Source organism: Natator depressus, chromosome 9 (genome assembly GCF_965152275.1).
Source record: "Natator depressus isolate rNatDep1 chromosome 9, rNatDep2.hap1, whole genome shotgun sequence".
Taxonomy (NCBI): domain Eukaryota; kingdom Metazoa; phylum Chordata; order Testudines; family Cheloniidae; genus Natator; species Natator depressus.
Genome location: NC_134242.1, coordinates 31461396 through 31480143, shown reverse-complemented (window position 1 = coordinate 31480143; position 18748 = coordinate 31461396). Strand labels below are relative to the sequence as shown.

The following is an 18748-nucleotide window of genomic DNA, read 5'->3' as shown; positions in this document are numbered from 1 at the left end:
GCTTGAAGTATAAGTTTGGGAGATATGTATCTTAGAATTAAGTTCTTTCAAAATCAAATAATGGAAAATATTGGGTGTCGTAGAAAAGGTGGAAACTTAACATATTTTTATTTCTTTTTTACTTGCTAGTGCAGTTTGAAATGCCATTTTTAAAAAATAAATTACTTAAGTCTTATAATGGCTTCCTTTCCTCTGAGAGTGAAAATAGTCTTTTCCAGAGGGTATGAAGGATACTACCATATTATAAATTATTATTTTTGCGGAGGGTGGGAGGGATACTTCTATATTATAAATAGTTAAAATGGTTAACAGTGAATTGGTTATTTTTGGTAAATTGTTAAAGCTGTGAATTGAAGCCAGGTCTATACTTAAAACTTGTGCTGATATAGTAATATTGATTAGGGGTGTGATATTTTTACATCATTTTTATATTTGCCAAAATCTTATTGTAGATGCAGACATACTTGCAAAAAAGTGTTTTGACGGTGTAGCTTATTTCATTTGGGGAAATGGTATAACTATGCCAGTGAAAGCACACTCTTGCTGATACTAGCTGTGTCTACACTAGGGACATGTCTACTCTAGTGAACGTAGAGCAGCACAACTGTACTGATCCAGGTGCGCTGCTGTAAGATTGCTCATGTCTCCACTCTATGCCGATGGGAGAGAGCCCTCCTGTGGACATAATAAAACCACCTAAACGAGAGGCAGTATCTGTGTTGGCAGGAGAGTGTCAGCTGTGCACATGAGCGCTTATGCTGGCAAAACTTATGTAGCTCAGGGGGGTGTTTGTTTGTTTTTTTTCACACCCTTGGCAACATAAGTTTTGCTGACATAAAGCGTAGTGCAGACATGGCCTAGGTTACTAGTATGGTACCACTGTATGGCAAATCTTTTTTAGTGTAGACTAGGCCTAAATAACTCTGTACAGATTATTTTATAGCTCATCAATTTGATTTGAGTATTACAATCAATTGAATTTAACACAGTGATCATAAAGTTTTAGACTTGATGCACAAACCTTGTGCTGTAATACTGGCAAGGGATAAAGAGAAGAATCTGCCAAGTGAAGATACAACATAAACATTGAAAGAAAAAGTACTTATTAAAGTACTGCTTTTACGTAGGGGGATGAGGGGAAAGGCTTTCTCTCCAGCCCACATTTCCATTTTTGTTGTTGTTGCCAGTGAGTATATTATGTTGAAAATATTTTTTCTTGGATTAAGGAAGATATGACCAGCTGTAGAATGGCTAGTGGTGGTTAGTTCAATTTTGCCACTATGACTGCTAGTGATTGCTTTGAACTTGAAAGTTCCCAGAGGGCATTCTGGCAGAATTTTTTGGATAATGAAGAGAGATCATGCTCCAAAAGTGCATTTAAAATTTGAGTGTACAATTTTGATTTGCACTCATTAAAATGTATGTTTGTGAGTAAAACTTTCGGTTTTTTTTTAATATGGTAGTTATTTATTCTCCAGTTTGGATAAATATTTAACAATTTTTATTGTCCTTGCTTTTTATATACTTCCTGTTTTGTAATGAGAGCGTCTTACGTTCCCTGTATCCTACATTCATACTATCTTTGGCCTCCCTTAAGGAGTAGCTTGTTGTTTAATGTTTAATACTCATTTCAGAACTTCCATATGGAGAAACCTAGTATTTGGAAAGCTAATATTTGCTGAAGCTTTACCATTCTGACAACATTTAGGGTTTAAATATAGTATGCTGACCATGTTTCATTCTGTTTTATATGGATTGTGGAACAACATTCAACTGTGGATCAGCCAAAATGATTGGCAGCTGTGGTCAGACATGGTGAAATGTCATAGTATAGACCAGGGCTTGGAGTGTTAAGCTTCAGTAGCTATGCAAAGAACCCATGATTACCCTGGATCTTGTTGGTTCTTTAAAAATTTGAGTTATGTGCACTCTACTCTCCTGAAGGCGTACTTTGAAACCCTCCAAAAAGAAGTATGTAGTGGGCTTTCATTTTGGTATGATGTAACCTAATAATCTTACCATACACTGTAAATGAAAACAGATTAACCTTAGTATAGGCAGGCACAGGCCCAAAAGCCGTAATGAAACATTGCAAACAGTGGCACAGCTTTGATATAGCTTTCAGTTTTATCAACTATAACCTTTCACTTTTGCAGGCAAGATGATTATGTCCTTTGAAATGAAGCTAGGTTGGGGCAAAGCTGTACCGATTCCACCACACCCAATATACATTCCACCTTCCATGATGGAACACACCCTCCCACCACCTCCATCAGGACTGCCTTTTAATGCTCAGCCTAGAGAGAGATTGAAGAACCCTAATGCTCCCATGTTACCACCACCAAAAAACAAGGAGGATTTTGAGAAGGTAACTTAAAAATGTACACTGGGCCATATCTAATTTTAAATATTAAATCTATGGTAGTCTTTTTCAATGGCTTTATAGAATTGCATTGTTCAGTCTGTTTCTGGCAGCCCTTAGCTACACAAACTGAGCTGTTCCCTGCCTTAGCCCAAGGGACCTTTATCCCTGAGGCATTGTCTGAGTACATTAGGCCATGGTATTGGGCCTTGTCTTATTTTCATTACTCTTTTAAATCTGGCCATCATTTTCCCCCTCCAAGCTCCCTGGGTTTTTTTCTCCTACGTCCCCCCCTTTTGTAAGCTGCCAAATTTGCAGTATCTAAATTATTTCCTTTAAAGCAAATGCTACATTTGAATTCAGATAGCTTATTTTTTTACACAAGAATGAGCTCATAAAATAGTTCTTCTGTCTAGATGACTGCTAGTAAGTTCAGATATTGAGTCAGTATTTGAGGATAGTTCTGGAGTCAGAATAGTTTCAGAGGTTTTTAGAACATTAGTTATGACAGTAAAAATGAAGGGTAAGTATTTTTTTTAAACACAAACCAATTTGATTTACATTTGTAAGAATTTGTTGATTCCTTAATGAATGACACTTAAATGATAGGGTTATTTTTTAAAAGGCTTGGGAACAGAGTAGCAAAAATCAGTATGAGCCAGGTCAAATAGTTGAGAATTGTTTCATAAATCAAAACTCCTTAATTATTCTCAGTGTAGTACTTATTCAGTGCATTGATGTGCATTCCAACAGGAATGTTCTAATACTTTGCAATTAGTGAACTTTTGTGATTCACTGAACACAACCATCTGCTTTTTATGTAATTGCTTTAGTTATAACTTTCCAGCAGTGATTGCCTGCAAATCTTGTGATAGATGTGTAGTATTTTCAATGCATATGTATATTTTTGCTTGTTACTTGTTAACAATACTCACATATTCTATGTTTATTATCTGATGTGACTTCATATACAGACTCTGTCGCAAGCCATAGTCAAAGTGGTTATCCCAACAGAAAGGTACATGTTTTTCTTTATTATTACTGATCTAAATATAGAAAATATCCCCTTCGGAATTTTAAAGAAAAATTGTGATGTTGAGGAAAAGGTAATGGCTTGACTGAGCAATGGTTCTTTCATACTACTTATAATGGAAATTCATTTGTTTTACAGTCTATATTTCACATTTAATATTTACCTCAGCAGTTTTTGTTTGGTGGAGAAGAACAGAATTATGATTCTCAGCAGCCAGAGTTGAATACAAAGGTGTAGTTTGTGTAATTTCATCAGAGAACATTAGTCTGAGAAGTACTTAAGATTAGTGATAATTTTGTAGGTCTTGCCATTAACACTTGAATACATTAGGTCTATAACATTTCTGTTTCTAATGTAGTACTGCTTTCTTTTCTGAATTATGAACATATAACTCAGAATGCTGGTTCAGATGACCCTATTAACTGAGCTTTAAGTTACCCTTTTTTAAAATTTTACACACAGCAGTCAACTAGATATGTAATCATGTGGAAAAGGGTGTTCTGTAATGCAAGGAGTATGTATTTAATTTTGGCCTCACGTTAGTGTAGCGGTAGAGGCACTGATGTAGGTATACCCTTGCTCAGTTAAGCTAAAACCTTTTCCCAAACATAGGAACACAACACTGGTTTAAAAAGTAAATAGCACAAAAGAATACCAAATTCTCTTTGACATTGGCCTTGGTGAGCAACACCAGCTGAACTGTCTGCGGCAGCGGGGGACCAGGAAAACATCATGGGATGGATTGGGAAAGTATACAGTTTTTGACCAGACATTGGTACGATCGGCTCCAATAAATGTGGTTTTATTGTAACTGAAAGACATTTTTTGTTGGCCAACTTACAATAATTGACATTTTTAAATAATGCACTTTAAACTATCATCCTTTTGTACTACACTGTTTTTATTGTCATAAAATAGCCCCTATTTTTTGTATAAAGGCTTTCGTAAAAATAGTTTAAGGCAGTGGTATAAACATATTTTACAGTATACTCAAATACCGTGGTAATTTTTGCTAAATTTCAGGGTGGTGCAACTTTTGAACAGCGATGTGGGATAATTATAGTGGCCAGCAGGAATTTGCCTGTAAAATCAGACTTAGAAAGATTTATTGGTTAGTAAAACAAGTATTAAACTAGGAATGTGTGTAGTGCAACTAGCTTTCAGAGAAAACTATGCTCCCATTTTATGTATTGCAGCATTTTGAAAGCTCACATGGTGAGGAGTACTCATCAGATATTAACTGAACTGTATTAGAAAATAACTTTAAATTCAACATTTTTTAGTTTCCTGTTGGTAACTTGATTGAAGTGACATTTAGTGGTGCCAGTAGTGGAAAAATACTATACAATGTCCCTATTGTGCAAACATTTAATTTATGTGATTGACTTCAGTGGGACTACTCACACGATTACAGATAATGTGTAAATATCTGCAAGATTAGGGGCCTAAGATTGTAAAGCCAGTTTCCTTCCTGTTCGTTTGAACAATATTTAATATTGCATATATTCTAAACACTGAAGATTTTCTGTTCGTATTTTCATAGTTTTGCAAGAGAAACTGGTTTTAAAGTATTGGATTCTCACTGTAGATATTAGGAGTGATACGACCTTTTCAGAAGTGTGATGTGCTAAATCTTTTATCATATTCAGTCTTGCAGTTAGGACTGGATATCTTTCTAAAAATATTCTCTTGTTCAATCGCAAGTTAATGGAGTTGATGATGGAGTTGCTGAGTAAACTTCCATGGCTGTGTTATGCAGAAAGTTGGTTTAGATGATCATAGTGATCCTTTCTGGCCTTAAAAATCTGTGATTTTTATCAGCATCAGGAGGCTTGAAAGTCTAATTGTAATTTTACACTGATATTTTCAAATACAGTTAGTTTGTACATTGTGAAACATTCTTGCTACTTGAACTTTCAGAACACTGCACTGAATAAAATGGCTTGCAGAATTATGTTGAGTATGTTTTCTGCAGGATGTTTCCAAGCTTGTCAAATGTATTAGTATGCAAAAAACCCCTGAGTTCTAGGTAGGGCTTAATTGAAGTACTGCTTTTGGTCTTTTGTGTGATATATGAAGGGAAAGTAGTCCTAGTAATAATTAATACATAATTCAGACCATTTGCCAATTTCTAAAGCTGTAGGGGCAGATTTTGTTTCTTTAGTCTTCAGTTTTTTTTTTTCATTACATTCTTTAGTTTTGTGGAAAAAAATTGTCCGCTTAAAAACTTTACATCTGTGAGAGCTTTGAACTATTAAGACGGTAAAAATAAAATAGTCATCACCTAGTAATCATATTAAGCACTTTGGTACATGGAGACACAAATGAAGTAATTCTGTATCTTCTTTTATGAACAGGTTTCAGAGTAGCAGCCGTGTTAGTCTGTATTCGCAAGAAGAAAAGGAGCACTAGTGGCACCTTAGAGACTAACCAATTTATTTGAGCATAAGCTTTCGTGAGCTACAGCTCAATGCATCCGATGAAGTGAGCTGTAGCTCACGAAAGCTTATGCTCAAATAAATTGGTTAGTCTCTAAGGTGCCACTAGTACTCCTTTTCTTTTATGAACAGTTACCAAATTTTAAACTTAACACTTTATGGGTTATAACCTATTTGGGGGTCACTGAAAGGGAAATATACGTACAATGTTCAAAGAGCCAATATCCTTTTGTTTTGCTTTAAATAACTGATATGGGGTAAAAACACAAACCAGCTAAAAGTAAAGCTGCATTTGTTTTGCTTGCACCATATCTGAAATACTTCCATTGTGAAGCCTCTCATTGATATGTGTAGGCTATGACCTATATTTGAAAACTTAGGGCCCTGTTTCAAAATATAAACCAATTTGCATCCTACTTTAATAGTGGTTTAGCCAACAGAAAGTCACTGTTAAATAGTAAATATTTTCTGATTGAAAATCAGTTTCTACCATATTGCAGGAGTTGTTTTACCAGTCTTTAAGCGGGCCTAAATTTTCAAATTAAAAAATATTTTCAGATTTTCATCTGACAGATTCATCTAACTGTGAATGTCTAAGGTTGTTGTTTGGAGCAACATGGGATCTAGCAATCTGTATAGATTCTGGAATTGTAATTTGGCTCATTGAGTTTGGGTTGCTACAAAATGGATGAAACATCAAATGGTATGTCTTGATAAATGATGTACAGGGTTGTTTTAATGGCATACATCTTAAACGTTGACCAAAAGGATGTTGGTTCCTTAATGGCCTAATTTTAATAAAATCTCCACCTGGTTTGTGTCAGGAATGCTGATGCACAATTTTGCACACCCAGATATTTCTTTCTTTTGTATGTCTTTAGCTTGAAAGCTGGATGGAGTTTCTATTAAATAGGTTAAAATGATAACTTGTATTAATTTTGAGTACTGCAAGCAAACAGTAGACACAGTCTACAGAATACTGACTAAGTTTTTAAATGTATCTGCACTAAATGATACATTTTAGATTTAATGTATCAGCACTAGTTCAGGGATCACTTTTTGTTGATGTAGTTCACTTTTTGGTGTTCAGTTGCCCTTTTTTATAGCTAAGATCGTTATGTTAGCTTTGATTAAGGCAAAGGTTAGTTTTGACTAAGGCAGAAGATGACTGCGCGCTAAGTTGTTGACGTTTAGGAATAAGAGCTTCACTTAGAAAATGCACACTCCACCTTTATCAGGCATCATTTCATTTAGCACGGTTGCTCCACGTTACCTTATTTTTATACTATTTTTTTAACAGTACAGCAAAATAATCTCCTGCACACAGTTATAGTATCTTAGGTGGAGTGTAGTTTTGTATAGCGTTAGGTCTGAATCCATTTTTCTTTAACTGTGTTGTTGTTGTAGGAATTTGCTCGCATTGATACATCGAATGATAGAGTTTGTGGTACGTGAAGGGCCTATGTTTGAAGCCATGATCATGAACCGAGAAATCAACAATCCAATGTTCAGGTGCTTATTTTTGTTTAATTTGTAGTAACATTGAATCTGTTTCAGTTATTGCTAGTAATTATCTTTTTTAAAATATTGCAGTGGGAGATGCTTTCTGGGTGGATATCTTGAATGTAAATAAGTAAAATTTTGGAAATGAGTGAGTTTTACTAATTGTTCACGTATCCTGAATCAGGATGAAAAGCCAAAACTTCAAAATTTTTTGTGAAATGAAATTTCCTCCCCCCCCCCCAAAAAATTTCTAAACAAAATAGTTTCAAAATGAAAAATTGAAGATTTTTGTTAAATAACAAAACATTCAGTTTTGGCATTTTCAACATGATTTTTTTCTAACTTTTTAAAAATGAAATGTTGTCAGTGCAATTTAGTGAAATTCTGGTTTGTCAAAAGGCTGTTTTTCCAATGGTAAACTGTTTCGGTGAGCTCTAATGCTCATGCCATTAAAGCCATTGGTGAAGTCAACACCTTACTGATGATCTACAGTAAAATTATCTTTCAAATGACATGTGACTCCTAGTAGTCTGAAGAGTTCAATGTCATTGATAATAGTAGAGTACAAAATGCATATTTTACACAATGTGTTACATGAACGCCAGGCTTCAGTAAAAGTTAGGAGTCTTTCTATTAACTTTGAGCAGGTCTTGGATAGATCTGTGGTTGAAATTCAGAATTTCTGTCTCACAAGAAACTCTGACATTTTGAAATTTCCTTTTGTCCTGAATCTGAATGGAACGTCAAAATTTCCCGCAAAACAAAATTTTATGAAAAACTGCAATTCAGAAAAATCAAAACAAGCTTACCTTAATTTCAATAAGTTTGAAGTGTTTCATGTCAACTTTGTTTTAACTTTCATCTTAATTTATGCTATTATATTATAAAATTCTAAACAAAGCACTTTGGCCTGCCACAATATTCCCACAGAATGTTTAGATTTTGTCAAATCAGCATTTACAAGTGGAACACTGTTCAGTTGAAAAACTTTTGACCAGTTCTAGTCCCTCATGTACAACTTGAGTAACTGAACTATATTCTAGAGAGTACCTTTACAACTTCTAGTGTAGTCTTGGGGGCTATAGTAGCCCTTCAAGCTGATGTCTCCCCCTTGCAATGGGGCAAGCCACTTAATTTTTGTAGGTCCAGTAGCTGTGCTACCAAAATCCTACTCAGTCCTGCGGCTTAGGGAGCTCTAATGGAGTTTTGCTTTTCATCATGCCACTTGTGTGTGTCTCCATGTGTTGGTTCCCCAAAGCTGCTCTCACTGTGCAGGGGCAGCACTCTACTTCTGCTGCTGTTGGGTCGCTCTGTGGCCAGAGTGAGATGAGGGGAAGGAGTTGCATATTGATGCCTTTCATTTCTTTAAATAGTATTTCCTTTGAATTGTGTTTCAAATGTATACTTGCAATAACATGCTTTACTTTTTATTTCTCCCTGCCCCGGCTTAGGTTTTTGTTTGAAAACCAAACTCCAGCCCATGTATATTACAGATGGAAGCTTTATTCAATTTTACAGGCAAGTAATATGTTAGTGATAATTCACAATGTTGCACATGATAAAGTACAGGAACACTGTGAAATATTATTGCTCTTTTTAGGGAGACGCTCCAACCAAGTGGAGGACAGAAGATTTTCGTATGTTCAAAAATGGATCATTTTGGAGGCCACCACCATTAAATCCATACCTGCATGGGATGTCAGAAGAGCAAGAAACTGAAGCGTTTGTAGAGGAACCTAACAAGAAGGGTGCACTTAAGGAGGAGTAAGAATTTAAAAGATCTAGTATTTTCAATGATGTCATTGTAATGTCTTACCTGCTAATTTGTTTTTTTTTAAAGTAGTATGATATGCCATCCCAGGCATCCTACTGTGTTTTACTATAATGTTAGGAGTTTGGAACTCTCTTAGAACTATTGTTATGTTTTCAGTACAGTTCATGGATTTTTAGTGTGATTAATTCCTAGTCACCTTTCGCTTTTGACTTAGATTATGTTGAGTTGGCTTGCCCTGGCTTGTTTAATTGCTTGAGAAGTGCTCAGACTGTTTACGTCAGCGTAGCCCCCTATTTATGGGGGTTGGAAGGATGATGTCAAAGTATTTGTTGGTTTCTTATCTCCATCTGTTGGTGGGTGAATATAATTCCAGAGTCTGGGCTCGAGAAAATAAATGAGTAGGTAAACATTGCCTGCTTTGAATGTCTGAAAAGAGTTAAATGTAAATGTTGACCCTGTTCAATCATCCTATCACCAGAATTTGATCTACCTTGACCTTATTCTAATCTGATAGACTTTTAATTATTTTATATCCACTGATTTCGTTGACTGAAAATTAAAATATGAAATAGCTACTAATTGCAGAGAGAAACTTAGTTCACAGGGCAATATAAAGTTCTGTTCTTCCATTTGCTGTAACTGCGATGACGTGTTAACAACAGTAGTGCACAAACTGTTATGTTACAAAAGGAACTTTGTGGCTGAACTTATTGAGAACAGCCATGTTAACTGCAACTCAATTCAAAACAGAAGCTAGAAAATTAAATTGTTCTCCCTACAGTCTTCCATTTGACAAACAAATTCTAAGACTATTGTACACAAAAGAGAGTTCACAATAAGTGTATTCTTGCATATACCTTTTTGTATCCAAAATCCTCATAAAAGATTGAAAATCACAGGCCTGATACTCCTCTCATATAGACATAAATTAGGAATAACTTTGCTGAAGTCAATGTAATTGAATCACTTGTTACACTATTATGAGAGGAAAATAGGGTCTAACGTTTCTCTCCTTATAAACATCTTCCATTTTGCCAACCTTTTTTCCCCATATGTTGCTAAAAGCCAATGTGTGGACTTCTATTCCATTATTTGTTCTTTCTTTTCATCAGCATAATTATTGTAATATGTGTTTCAGAGTATCAGCCGTGTTAGTCTGTATCTGCAAAAAGAAAAGGAGTGCTTGTGGCCACTAGTCGTCACCTTCAGCCCCCAACTAAAACCCCTCCAGCGCATCATCAAGGATCTACAACCTATCCTTAAGGACGATCCCTCACTCTCACAGATCTTGGGAGACAGGCCAGTCCTTGCTTACAGACAGCCCCCCAACCTGAAGCAAATACTCACCAGCAACCACACAACAAAAACACTAACCCAGGAAACTATCCTTGTAACAAAGCCCGTTGCCAACTGTGTCCACATATCTATTCAGGGAACACCATCATAGGGCCTAATCACATCAGCTACACTATCAGCGGGACGTTCAGACTGAGTCAATCTACCAATGTGATATATGCCATCATGTGCCAGCAATGCCCCTCTGCCATGTACCTTGGCCACACCAGGCAGTCTCTACGCAGAAGAATAAATGGACACAAATCTGACATCACGAATCATAACATTCAAAAACCAGTTGGAGAACATTTCAGTCTCTCTGGTCACTCAATTACAGATGTAAAAGTCGCAATATTACAATAAAAAAACTTCAAAAACAGACTCCAATGAGAGACTGCTGAATTGGAATTAATTTGCAAACTGGACACCATTAAATTAGGCTTGACTAAAGACTGGGAGTGGATGTGTCATTACACAAAGTAAAACTATTTCCCCACGTTTATTTTTTCCCCCTACTGTTCCTCACACGTTCTTGTCAACTGCTGGAAATGGCCCACCTTGATTATCACTACAAAAGGTCCCACCACCCCCCGCTCTCCTGCTGGTAATAGCTCACCTTACCTGATCACTCTCGTTACAGTGTGTATGATAACACCCATTGTTTCATGTTCTCTGTGTATATAAAATCTCCCCACTGTATGTTCCACAGTATGCATCCGATGAAGTGAGCTGTAGCTCACGAAAGCTTATGCTCAAATATATTTGTTAGTCTGTAAGGTGCCACAAGTACTCCTTTTTCTTTTTGTAATATGTACAGCTTTGAAAATAGGGTATAACTTGGTGTAGACTAGAGGAGAGTTTACAGTAGCCTTTGGTCTGTTTTAGTGGCTAGTTTGTCTTTAAATTTAATGTTTAAGAGGTTTTCATCTTAATGAATATGTATATCTTAATCACTGAAAACATATAACAGATTATAATATTAAGGTTACTTCGGCCCTAAACAAGTTGGTCTCTCTACAAGCTTAATTAGAAATTTATAGGCAAAGTGCTGTTAAATTTATATGAAAATGTGAAAAACTGTGAAATTTTAGGCAGAGAGACAAATTAGAGGAAATCCTGCGTGGATTAACGCCTCGTAAGAATGATATTGGCGATGCAATGGTTTTCTGTCTTAATAATGCTGAAGCTGCTGAAGAAATTGTAGACTGCATTACTGAGTCATTGTCCATTCTGAAGACTCCTCTTCCTAAAAAGGTATGAAGAATTTCTTTAATTGTACTGTGTATAATTAGGGGACCTTTCTCTATAATGGGTGCATGCAGTTAAAAGCATTGTTCCCCATGTTTAAGATGATACTGAGTTTCTGTATTAAAACCAGTGTTTGAAGTTGGTTTTCCATTCTTCTGAAAAGGGCCATTTTGTTCAAGCAAATTCTTATTCTTTCTTTGCCTAGTATTTTTCCATTCAAAACTTTTCACATTTTCCATTCCTTCTAAATTAGCCTGGTGTACGGGGGGGGGGCACAGACGGACGGGAGGTTGCCTTTTCACTGTCTGAATAGAATATTGTGAGTTTTCATAAATATGAAAAACAAATCAGAATTCTAATCTTTACCTGATACGATTATACAGCAAATGTATGTACTGAAGTTCTGATGACTGTTCTTGCTGAAAATGGTTATAAACATAGGAAAGTAAAGCTGGCATCAGGCTAGTTTAATTTAATTTAAAATAGACCAACGTCTCTTGAATTTGCATGTCTTGTATTTATCCCAAGATATCACAGTATTATCACAGCATAATTTAAATTTTAAAAAGTTGGTCTTAATTTGGATGCTCTTTGTTGTAGATTGCAAGATTATATTTGGTGTCGGATGTGTTATACAACTCTTCAGCTAAAGTTGCCAATGCTTCATATTATAGAAAATTGTAAGTATCAAGTTTCTTACATTCTTTATAGAAATAAAGGAATGTAATCATAGCTTTAGAAGTACATTCATCTAGTTTTTCCCTCTGGATAAAAGGGGCAGTGCAATATTGTATTGTAAATAGGACAGGATAAACCCTACTTCATTGGTGTGGGTATCATTATCGCGTGCTCTCATAGTATATAGCATGCTTTTAAAATAAGTGGTAAGTTTGCCCTTTTTGCTTGGTTTTTTTTTTTTCTCTCATGACCATCTTTTCATCTATGCACATGGTTTTCATTGGCTTGAATTTTAGAAGTGACCTTAAGATCCCAGTACCCATTTGCAACAGATAGGCTGCTGCCTTGAACAACAATTTTCTGTTGTTTTTTCCTTCCATTCCCTGCACAGTTTTCCTCACCTAGCTTCTTAGTTTTCATCTTACTCTTGTTACCCTTTTGTAGCCTAATTCGTATCAGTGGATCAAATAGTAGCAGGAATTAGAATGATAGGAACAGCTGCTCCTTTGTGACATAGTTTATCACCTCAGTTTCTTATTTTGTGGTCAGTTGTACTGAATTAACTTCCAAATGTGCTGAACTTTTGGAGTGAAAGAGACAATGTCAACTTGAAATCAAATTCATTTAAAAAATACAAGTTGTTAGGTGTTTCAGATATATCTGTCCCTAAGTTTCCTTGCTGAATTTTATTGTTTTACAATCACATTTCTTCTCTCTCATGTTACTGTGTAAAAGGCCCACATAAACAAGGAGAAGCATATTGTACAAGGAAATCATGAAACTGACTATGTATGAAATCCTGTCAAACGCACAAAGAATACAGCTGAAAGAATAAAGAAATATTTTTTCCTCCTTTCAGTGATGTTCCATTGTTAGCTCCCTTTCTCTCTCTCTCTCTCTCTCTCTCCTCCTCCTCCTCCCGCCTCCACCCCCCCCCCCCCACCATTTCTGCAATTAGAGTCATGCAGGTGGTCCCTCACACCAATGTAGAGCCCCATTATAGAATTGGGGCTGTTGATGTTATTTGTAATAATAGTATAGCAAGTAAATCTAGCAGACAGAAGAGTCTTTTAAATGTTGACTTTGTCCTTTGAAAATCTGGAAGATCGCTATAGCACAGAATCTAAACTCCGAATTTTCCAAGCACTGTAAGAGGCACAGTATAGAACTTGCAATCAGGGAGAGGGAGCAAGCCTTTGTACCCTTTTGCTCCTGGGTTTCTTTGGAGCCTTGTTAAAGTTATGGCAGCCTCCTAGGTTGCAGCACTGTTTGGACTCCCCAAAACATTGCAGCCCTCCACTCAGCATGCCCCCGTGTCAGGCCTTATAAGAGAGGCTTATGGCTGGAGCAAATTTCACATATGGTAACTGCATTTGGTTTATAGTTCAGTTCATGGCTACGAATCCTCATGATGAAACCCCAGTGTTTAAAAGGAATAGGTTCCAGGTGCATGCAGTATGAACTAGATTACAATCCTCATGTTACACTGTTTAATTTAAGAAATGTGTTTAATTCCAGTTTTGAAACAAAATTATGTCAGATATTTTCTGATCTCAATGCTACCTACCGTACAATACAAGGCCATTTACAGTCTGAAAATTTCAAGGTATGTGCATTATTGTTAATATGACATATTGAAAACATGAATTAGTAATATACTTCGGCACAAGAGAATGTGTTCATAAACAAAAGTTGATTAAACCCCCAAACTTCCAAATTAAGGATAGTACCATTTTGAACATGCAAAGTTCCATTTCTGTCTCTTCTATCATAGAAGAATTTAAATTTGTGTTCAAACTGTGTCCTTATACAAATGTTACTTTAAAAATGCTTAGAAGAAGAAAAACAGCTTTTCTATTAGAAGGTTTTTGCTTTAGAGTAAAGATCAATATAAATGAAGAAAATACAACTACTAATAGATTAAGTATATACTTATGGAATTGGGAAAGAAATGTAGCATTTGAGAATGGATTTGTTCTGGTAGGGTCACTTTTTAGTTTTATATTAGACAATGTACGTTTCAGTGTAAGAAATCTTAATGTGAGAAGAAATTGCCGGACGCAGAATACACAACCTTATTTTCACCCTTTTTGTTTGTTAGTGGTTGATAATTAGACTTTATAAAATCTTAACAGAGAATGGTCATTTGCTACTTTTAAACTAAATTTATTTCTAATTTCTATGTGCAGAAAACATACAGTATTATTTTTCTGTTGAAAATTGATTATATGCCAAATGCATGTTTTTAAAACTTTATAGTTTTATAGTGCTGTGCTATAAACTTCTGATAATTTTAAAATACCTCTTATTACAAAATGCTAGCATTTTTCTATTTTTAGCAACGGGTAATGACATGCTTCAGAGCATGGGAAGACTGGGCGATTTATCCAGAACCCTTTTTGATCAAACTGCAGAATATTTTCTTGGGGCTTGTAAATATTATAGAAGAAAAAGAAATAGAGGTAAGTGCTTGTCTTAACTAATGCTAAACCTTGATAATGGTGCAACTGGGGTGAAGCAACCAGAAAAAATTGCAAGGAATATTTTGGCACCCCTGATTGAGTGAGTACTGCTGCTGTTTATGACAGGTTTGAAATTTATGAATTTTGATAAACTTGAGGTGTCTGTTGGCTGCTCAGGTGGCAGCTAAGAGAACTTCTTTCCATCTGTGCCCTGGAAGATAAATGTGACAGTTTCTTTCAGATATGGATGTTGCTACCATAATTCATGCCTTTGTCGCTTTCAGACTAGATTACTGTAATGCAGTATATCATGGGGTTACATCCTGAGCTATTTGGAAACTGACGCTAGTGCAGAATGTGACAGGCCATTTACTTTGTACTCTAAGTACCTGGGAGAGCTGACTTGTGAATTTCCAGGTGGAATTTAAGGTGTTGGTATTAACCTTTTAAAGTCTCTCTTCCTCTGCCATAGTATCACAGTTGGAATTAGTGGAGCTACTTGAGCTGGAAGTATCTCAGTTTAAATGCGGGAACTGTTGGTATGTCATTATGCAGGATGGCCTCTGCAGTTTGCTTACCACCACCTGGGTCTATCAGAGCCAGGAATTGCTTTTGTTTTTTTCCAGGAGAGGAAGTCTGAAGGATGTCTGTGTGAGGTGCCTGGATGTATAATTACAGTGGGATGCACTGTAGACTCCTAGTTGTTAGAACACCCAGAGCATGGGATGGGTCCTTACTGATGTTTTTATAATTCAATATATATATGTCCTAAATGAGGAAGATCAAATCACTTGGGGCTAGTAAACAAATACAGGGTAGGAACAAGTCTTTGCATTGCAGCACTGCCAAAATATAGTATACAAGAGTTGGTAACTGAAATATAAATGGAAAGTAGGATTGTTCTTATTGTATTGTGAATGCTAACAATAGAATCAAGAAAACATACAAGCCTGAAGGAAAGTGCTTGCTTGTGCTTACTGTATTAGAAAGATTATTTAGGAATGGTTAATTATGTGAATATTGCTTTGTGTTGCTACCAAGGAGGGAGACTATTTGCCAGTTGCTCAGTTTAAAGTCTTTCAGGGAATCTTTCACATATCTGAAGTCAGGTGCACAGCTGTGTGTCCTTCAGTAAATTAAGGCATTTGCCTCATGAGCCAAACCTGTACTTTATGTATGTGTTTCATCGTCCTTTCCTTTGGATATGGATATTGCAGAACTCTTAAGTAATGTGTGGACAAATTCAAGCTTCCTAGTTTTGTATGAGATAATTTAGTCACTTCTGTTGAAATTACACAGCAGTGTAAGGAGCAAATATCAGTTTAGAGTAATGCACTAATATATGTGCTACCAGGAACACTTTGTTGTTTTCTATTTAAGATGTGTTTGAAGCTATAACTTAAAAAAAAAAAAAAAATCCAGAAAGTAAGTAAATGTTACCTGAAATGAATTAGAGAAATTAAAGTAAACAATTTAGATCACTCATTGGGCAGCCCATAGCTGAAGGAATTTAAGTATTTACCATAAATATATTTGCCTACAGGAAGTACCAGATGATCTTGATGGAGCTCCCATTGAGGAAGAGCTTGATGGTGCACCACTGGAAGATGTAGATGGAATTCCTATTGATGCTGCTCCGATAGATGATCTTGATGGAATCCCCATTAAATCACTTGATGATGATCTTGATGGTGTACCTTGTAAGTTCAACTTGTAATTTGGAACTCTAGGTTTCCTGATATAATGTACTTAATGCTGATATAGGAGCTTGACTTGAAGAAGTTAATAGCCTTGTTCCTCATTGTAAACTTGAATTTCAAAATGAAGTACACCTAAACATTGAGCAGCAACAAGGAATAAGACAGAGTATTTAACAAATAGAATGTTGAGTTGATGAGTGACTATTTTTAATCTTATGATGTCAACAAAATTAATTTATAATTTGTTGTTTTTAGATTGTAATCTCTTGGGGCAGGGACCATGACTCCCTAAATGTTTGTGCAATGCCTACTGTGGTGGGGCCCCAATCCTGATCCTTTTGGGTGTTAATAGTGATACAAATAATAAGTAAGATGGCACAAGGCACTTAAATATTTTATTAGACTGCAAATGCCCTAATAAAATTCAGAGTTTAAGATCTACTGAGAGAACTTTGGACAATGATTTTCTTAATATTTTTTTCCTCAACAGTGGATACTTCTGAAGAGTCTAAAAAGAATGAGCCCATATTCAAAGTTGCCCCTTCAAAATGGGAAGCAGTGGATGAAGCAGAATTGGAAGCTCAGGGTTAGTTTAATAAAATGTTTAAAATTGAGGCACTTTTGTAAGTAAATTGGAAATTTAATGTTTTACTTGTCACTTGGCTGCTTTTCATGAACACTTGTAAGCAAGCTATCTGAAACTATTAATGCAGTTTAAATACCTTCAATGATAATCTCTTCCTTCAGTTATAACTTTCTGTGAAGTAAATTGAGCTTTGTTCTGCATGTTTTTCATACTTTAGTAACATGTCAACTTTAAAAATCTTCCAGTGCCTAACAAATAAATATTGGAAATCATTTAGTGATATACTACAGATTACCCATTCCCAAATCTTTATTCTAAGGATAAAATTTTTAAAGAACACCCAGAGTTGCATTTTCAAAAGTAATGTAAATAGTTGGGCTCCTAAGTCCCATTGATTGGTTTTGAGACTTAGACTTATAATTACCTATATCATTTTTGTAAATGGGACTTAAGCTTCTGAAAGTTACTCAGGTGCTTTTGAAAATTTTACCCTAAGTTTGCTGTGTGTTGTCATTAAATAATAAATCAGAAATATATTTAACTATTCTGATGAAGTGCAGTTTTGAGTAAAGATGTAATTCGTTTCAATGAAGAGGGGATATTTGTAGTAAACACTGGATGCTACAGAGTTGTACATTTTGCATTTTTTAATTTTTACATATGACTGTCAAATTTCAGATGAAGTAACTTTTGTTTATCTTTAAAACTTTCTTATTTTTTCTTCCAGCTGTTACAACTTCTAAATGGGAGTTGTTTGACCAGCATGAAGAATCAGAAGAGGAAGAAAATCAAAAGTAAGGCTCTAAATGTTTCTAGTTTACCCATGTAGGCTTCTTAAAGTTAAGGGCTGCCTTATTGAAGTCTATGGCAAAACTCTTGTTGACTTCAGTTGGGCCAGGATTTTCATCCAAGCTGATGTAATAACTACCTTGGTGTAAGATTACAAATTCTAAACCCTTTTCGGGAATTTTTTGAAATTCAGATAATTTTGGTAAATTATTATCCCTCTGATTTAAGAATTCCCCAGTGCATTTGTATATACAGTAGTTCATTAGGTTACAACATTCCATATAACAGTAACGTGTGACTGGCAAACTAACAGCGTATTGATTTTAGTGTAAAGGTCCATTCCAAGCTTGGATTTTGGTAGCAAGGAAATGTCATCTTTATTGAATAAAGGCTATATTTAAAATATTTTTGTTTATGTAAACAGTACAGTTTTGTTTCTAGATTGCTTTGAAAGCAATATTTAACATCCTATAACTTGTTACAATTATAGTGTACATATGCATTTTTAACTGTGAGAGACCCCAGAACACAGTTTAAAATGACATCATTTTAACTATTCTGCTTACCCTATGCCAGAGGTCCCCACGCTGTGGGGCATATCACCGCTTGGGGGGTATATGGAATAACTTTAAGGGGGACGTGGCTGGGCCCAGGTCAGCCTCCATGGGGGTGCGGGAGTGGGGTGGGAGTGCCACCCAGCTCTGCTCCTGGCCCCACGCCCGGGATCCTGGCTGCCAGCCCCCTTATCCCTGTCCGCATTCACACCCCCATCCCCAAGTCGTGGCCCTGCTCCTGGCCCCGGTTTGGGCGCGGAGCTTGGACAGGGGTAAGTGGCGGGCG

The 18748-nt window shown here is 36.0% G+C and overlaps 1 protein-coding gene across 8 annotated transcripts in view; it reads left to right on the top strand.

Annotated features, from left to right (window-relative positions):
* Positions 1-18748, top strand: part of U2SURP (U2 snRNP associated SURP domain containing) — a 70808-nt gene that overhangs the window by 36416 nt on the left and 15644 nt on the right. For 6 of the 8 annotated variants that reach the window (XM_074963820.1, XM_074963823.1, XM_074963826.1 and 3 more), the window contains exons 11-22: positions 2157-2368; positions 3337-3380; positions 7241-7345; positions 8788-8854; positions 8937-9100; positions 11537-11699; positions 12294-12373; positions 13890-13977; positions 14711-14833; positions 16377-16533; positions 17024-17119; positions 17847-17913. In XM_074963820.1, coding sequence (XP_074819921.1) covers positions 2157-2368; positions 3337-3380; positions 7241-7345; positions 8788-8854; positions 8937-9100; positions 11537-11699; positions 12294-12373; positions 13890-13977; positions 14711-14833; positions 16377-16533; positions 17024-17119; positions 17847-17913 — 1366 coding nt within the window. Of the gene's footprint in view, positions 1-2156; positions 2369-3336; positions 3381-7240; positions 7346-8787; positions 8859-8936; positions 9101-11536; positions 11700-12293; positions 12374-13889; positions 13978-14710; positions 14834-16376; positions 16534-17023; positions 17120-17846; positions 17914-18748 lie in introns of those variants that run through there. The other 2 variants (XM_074963821.1, XM_074963827.1) reach the window with 2 other exon arrangements.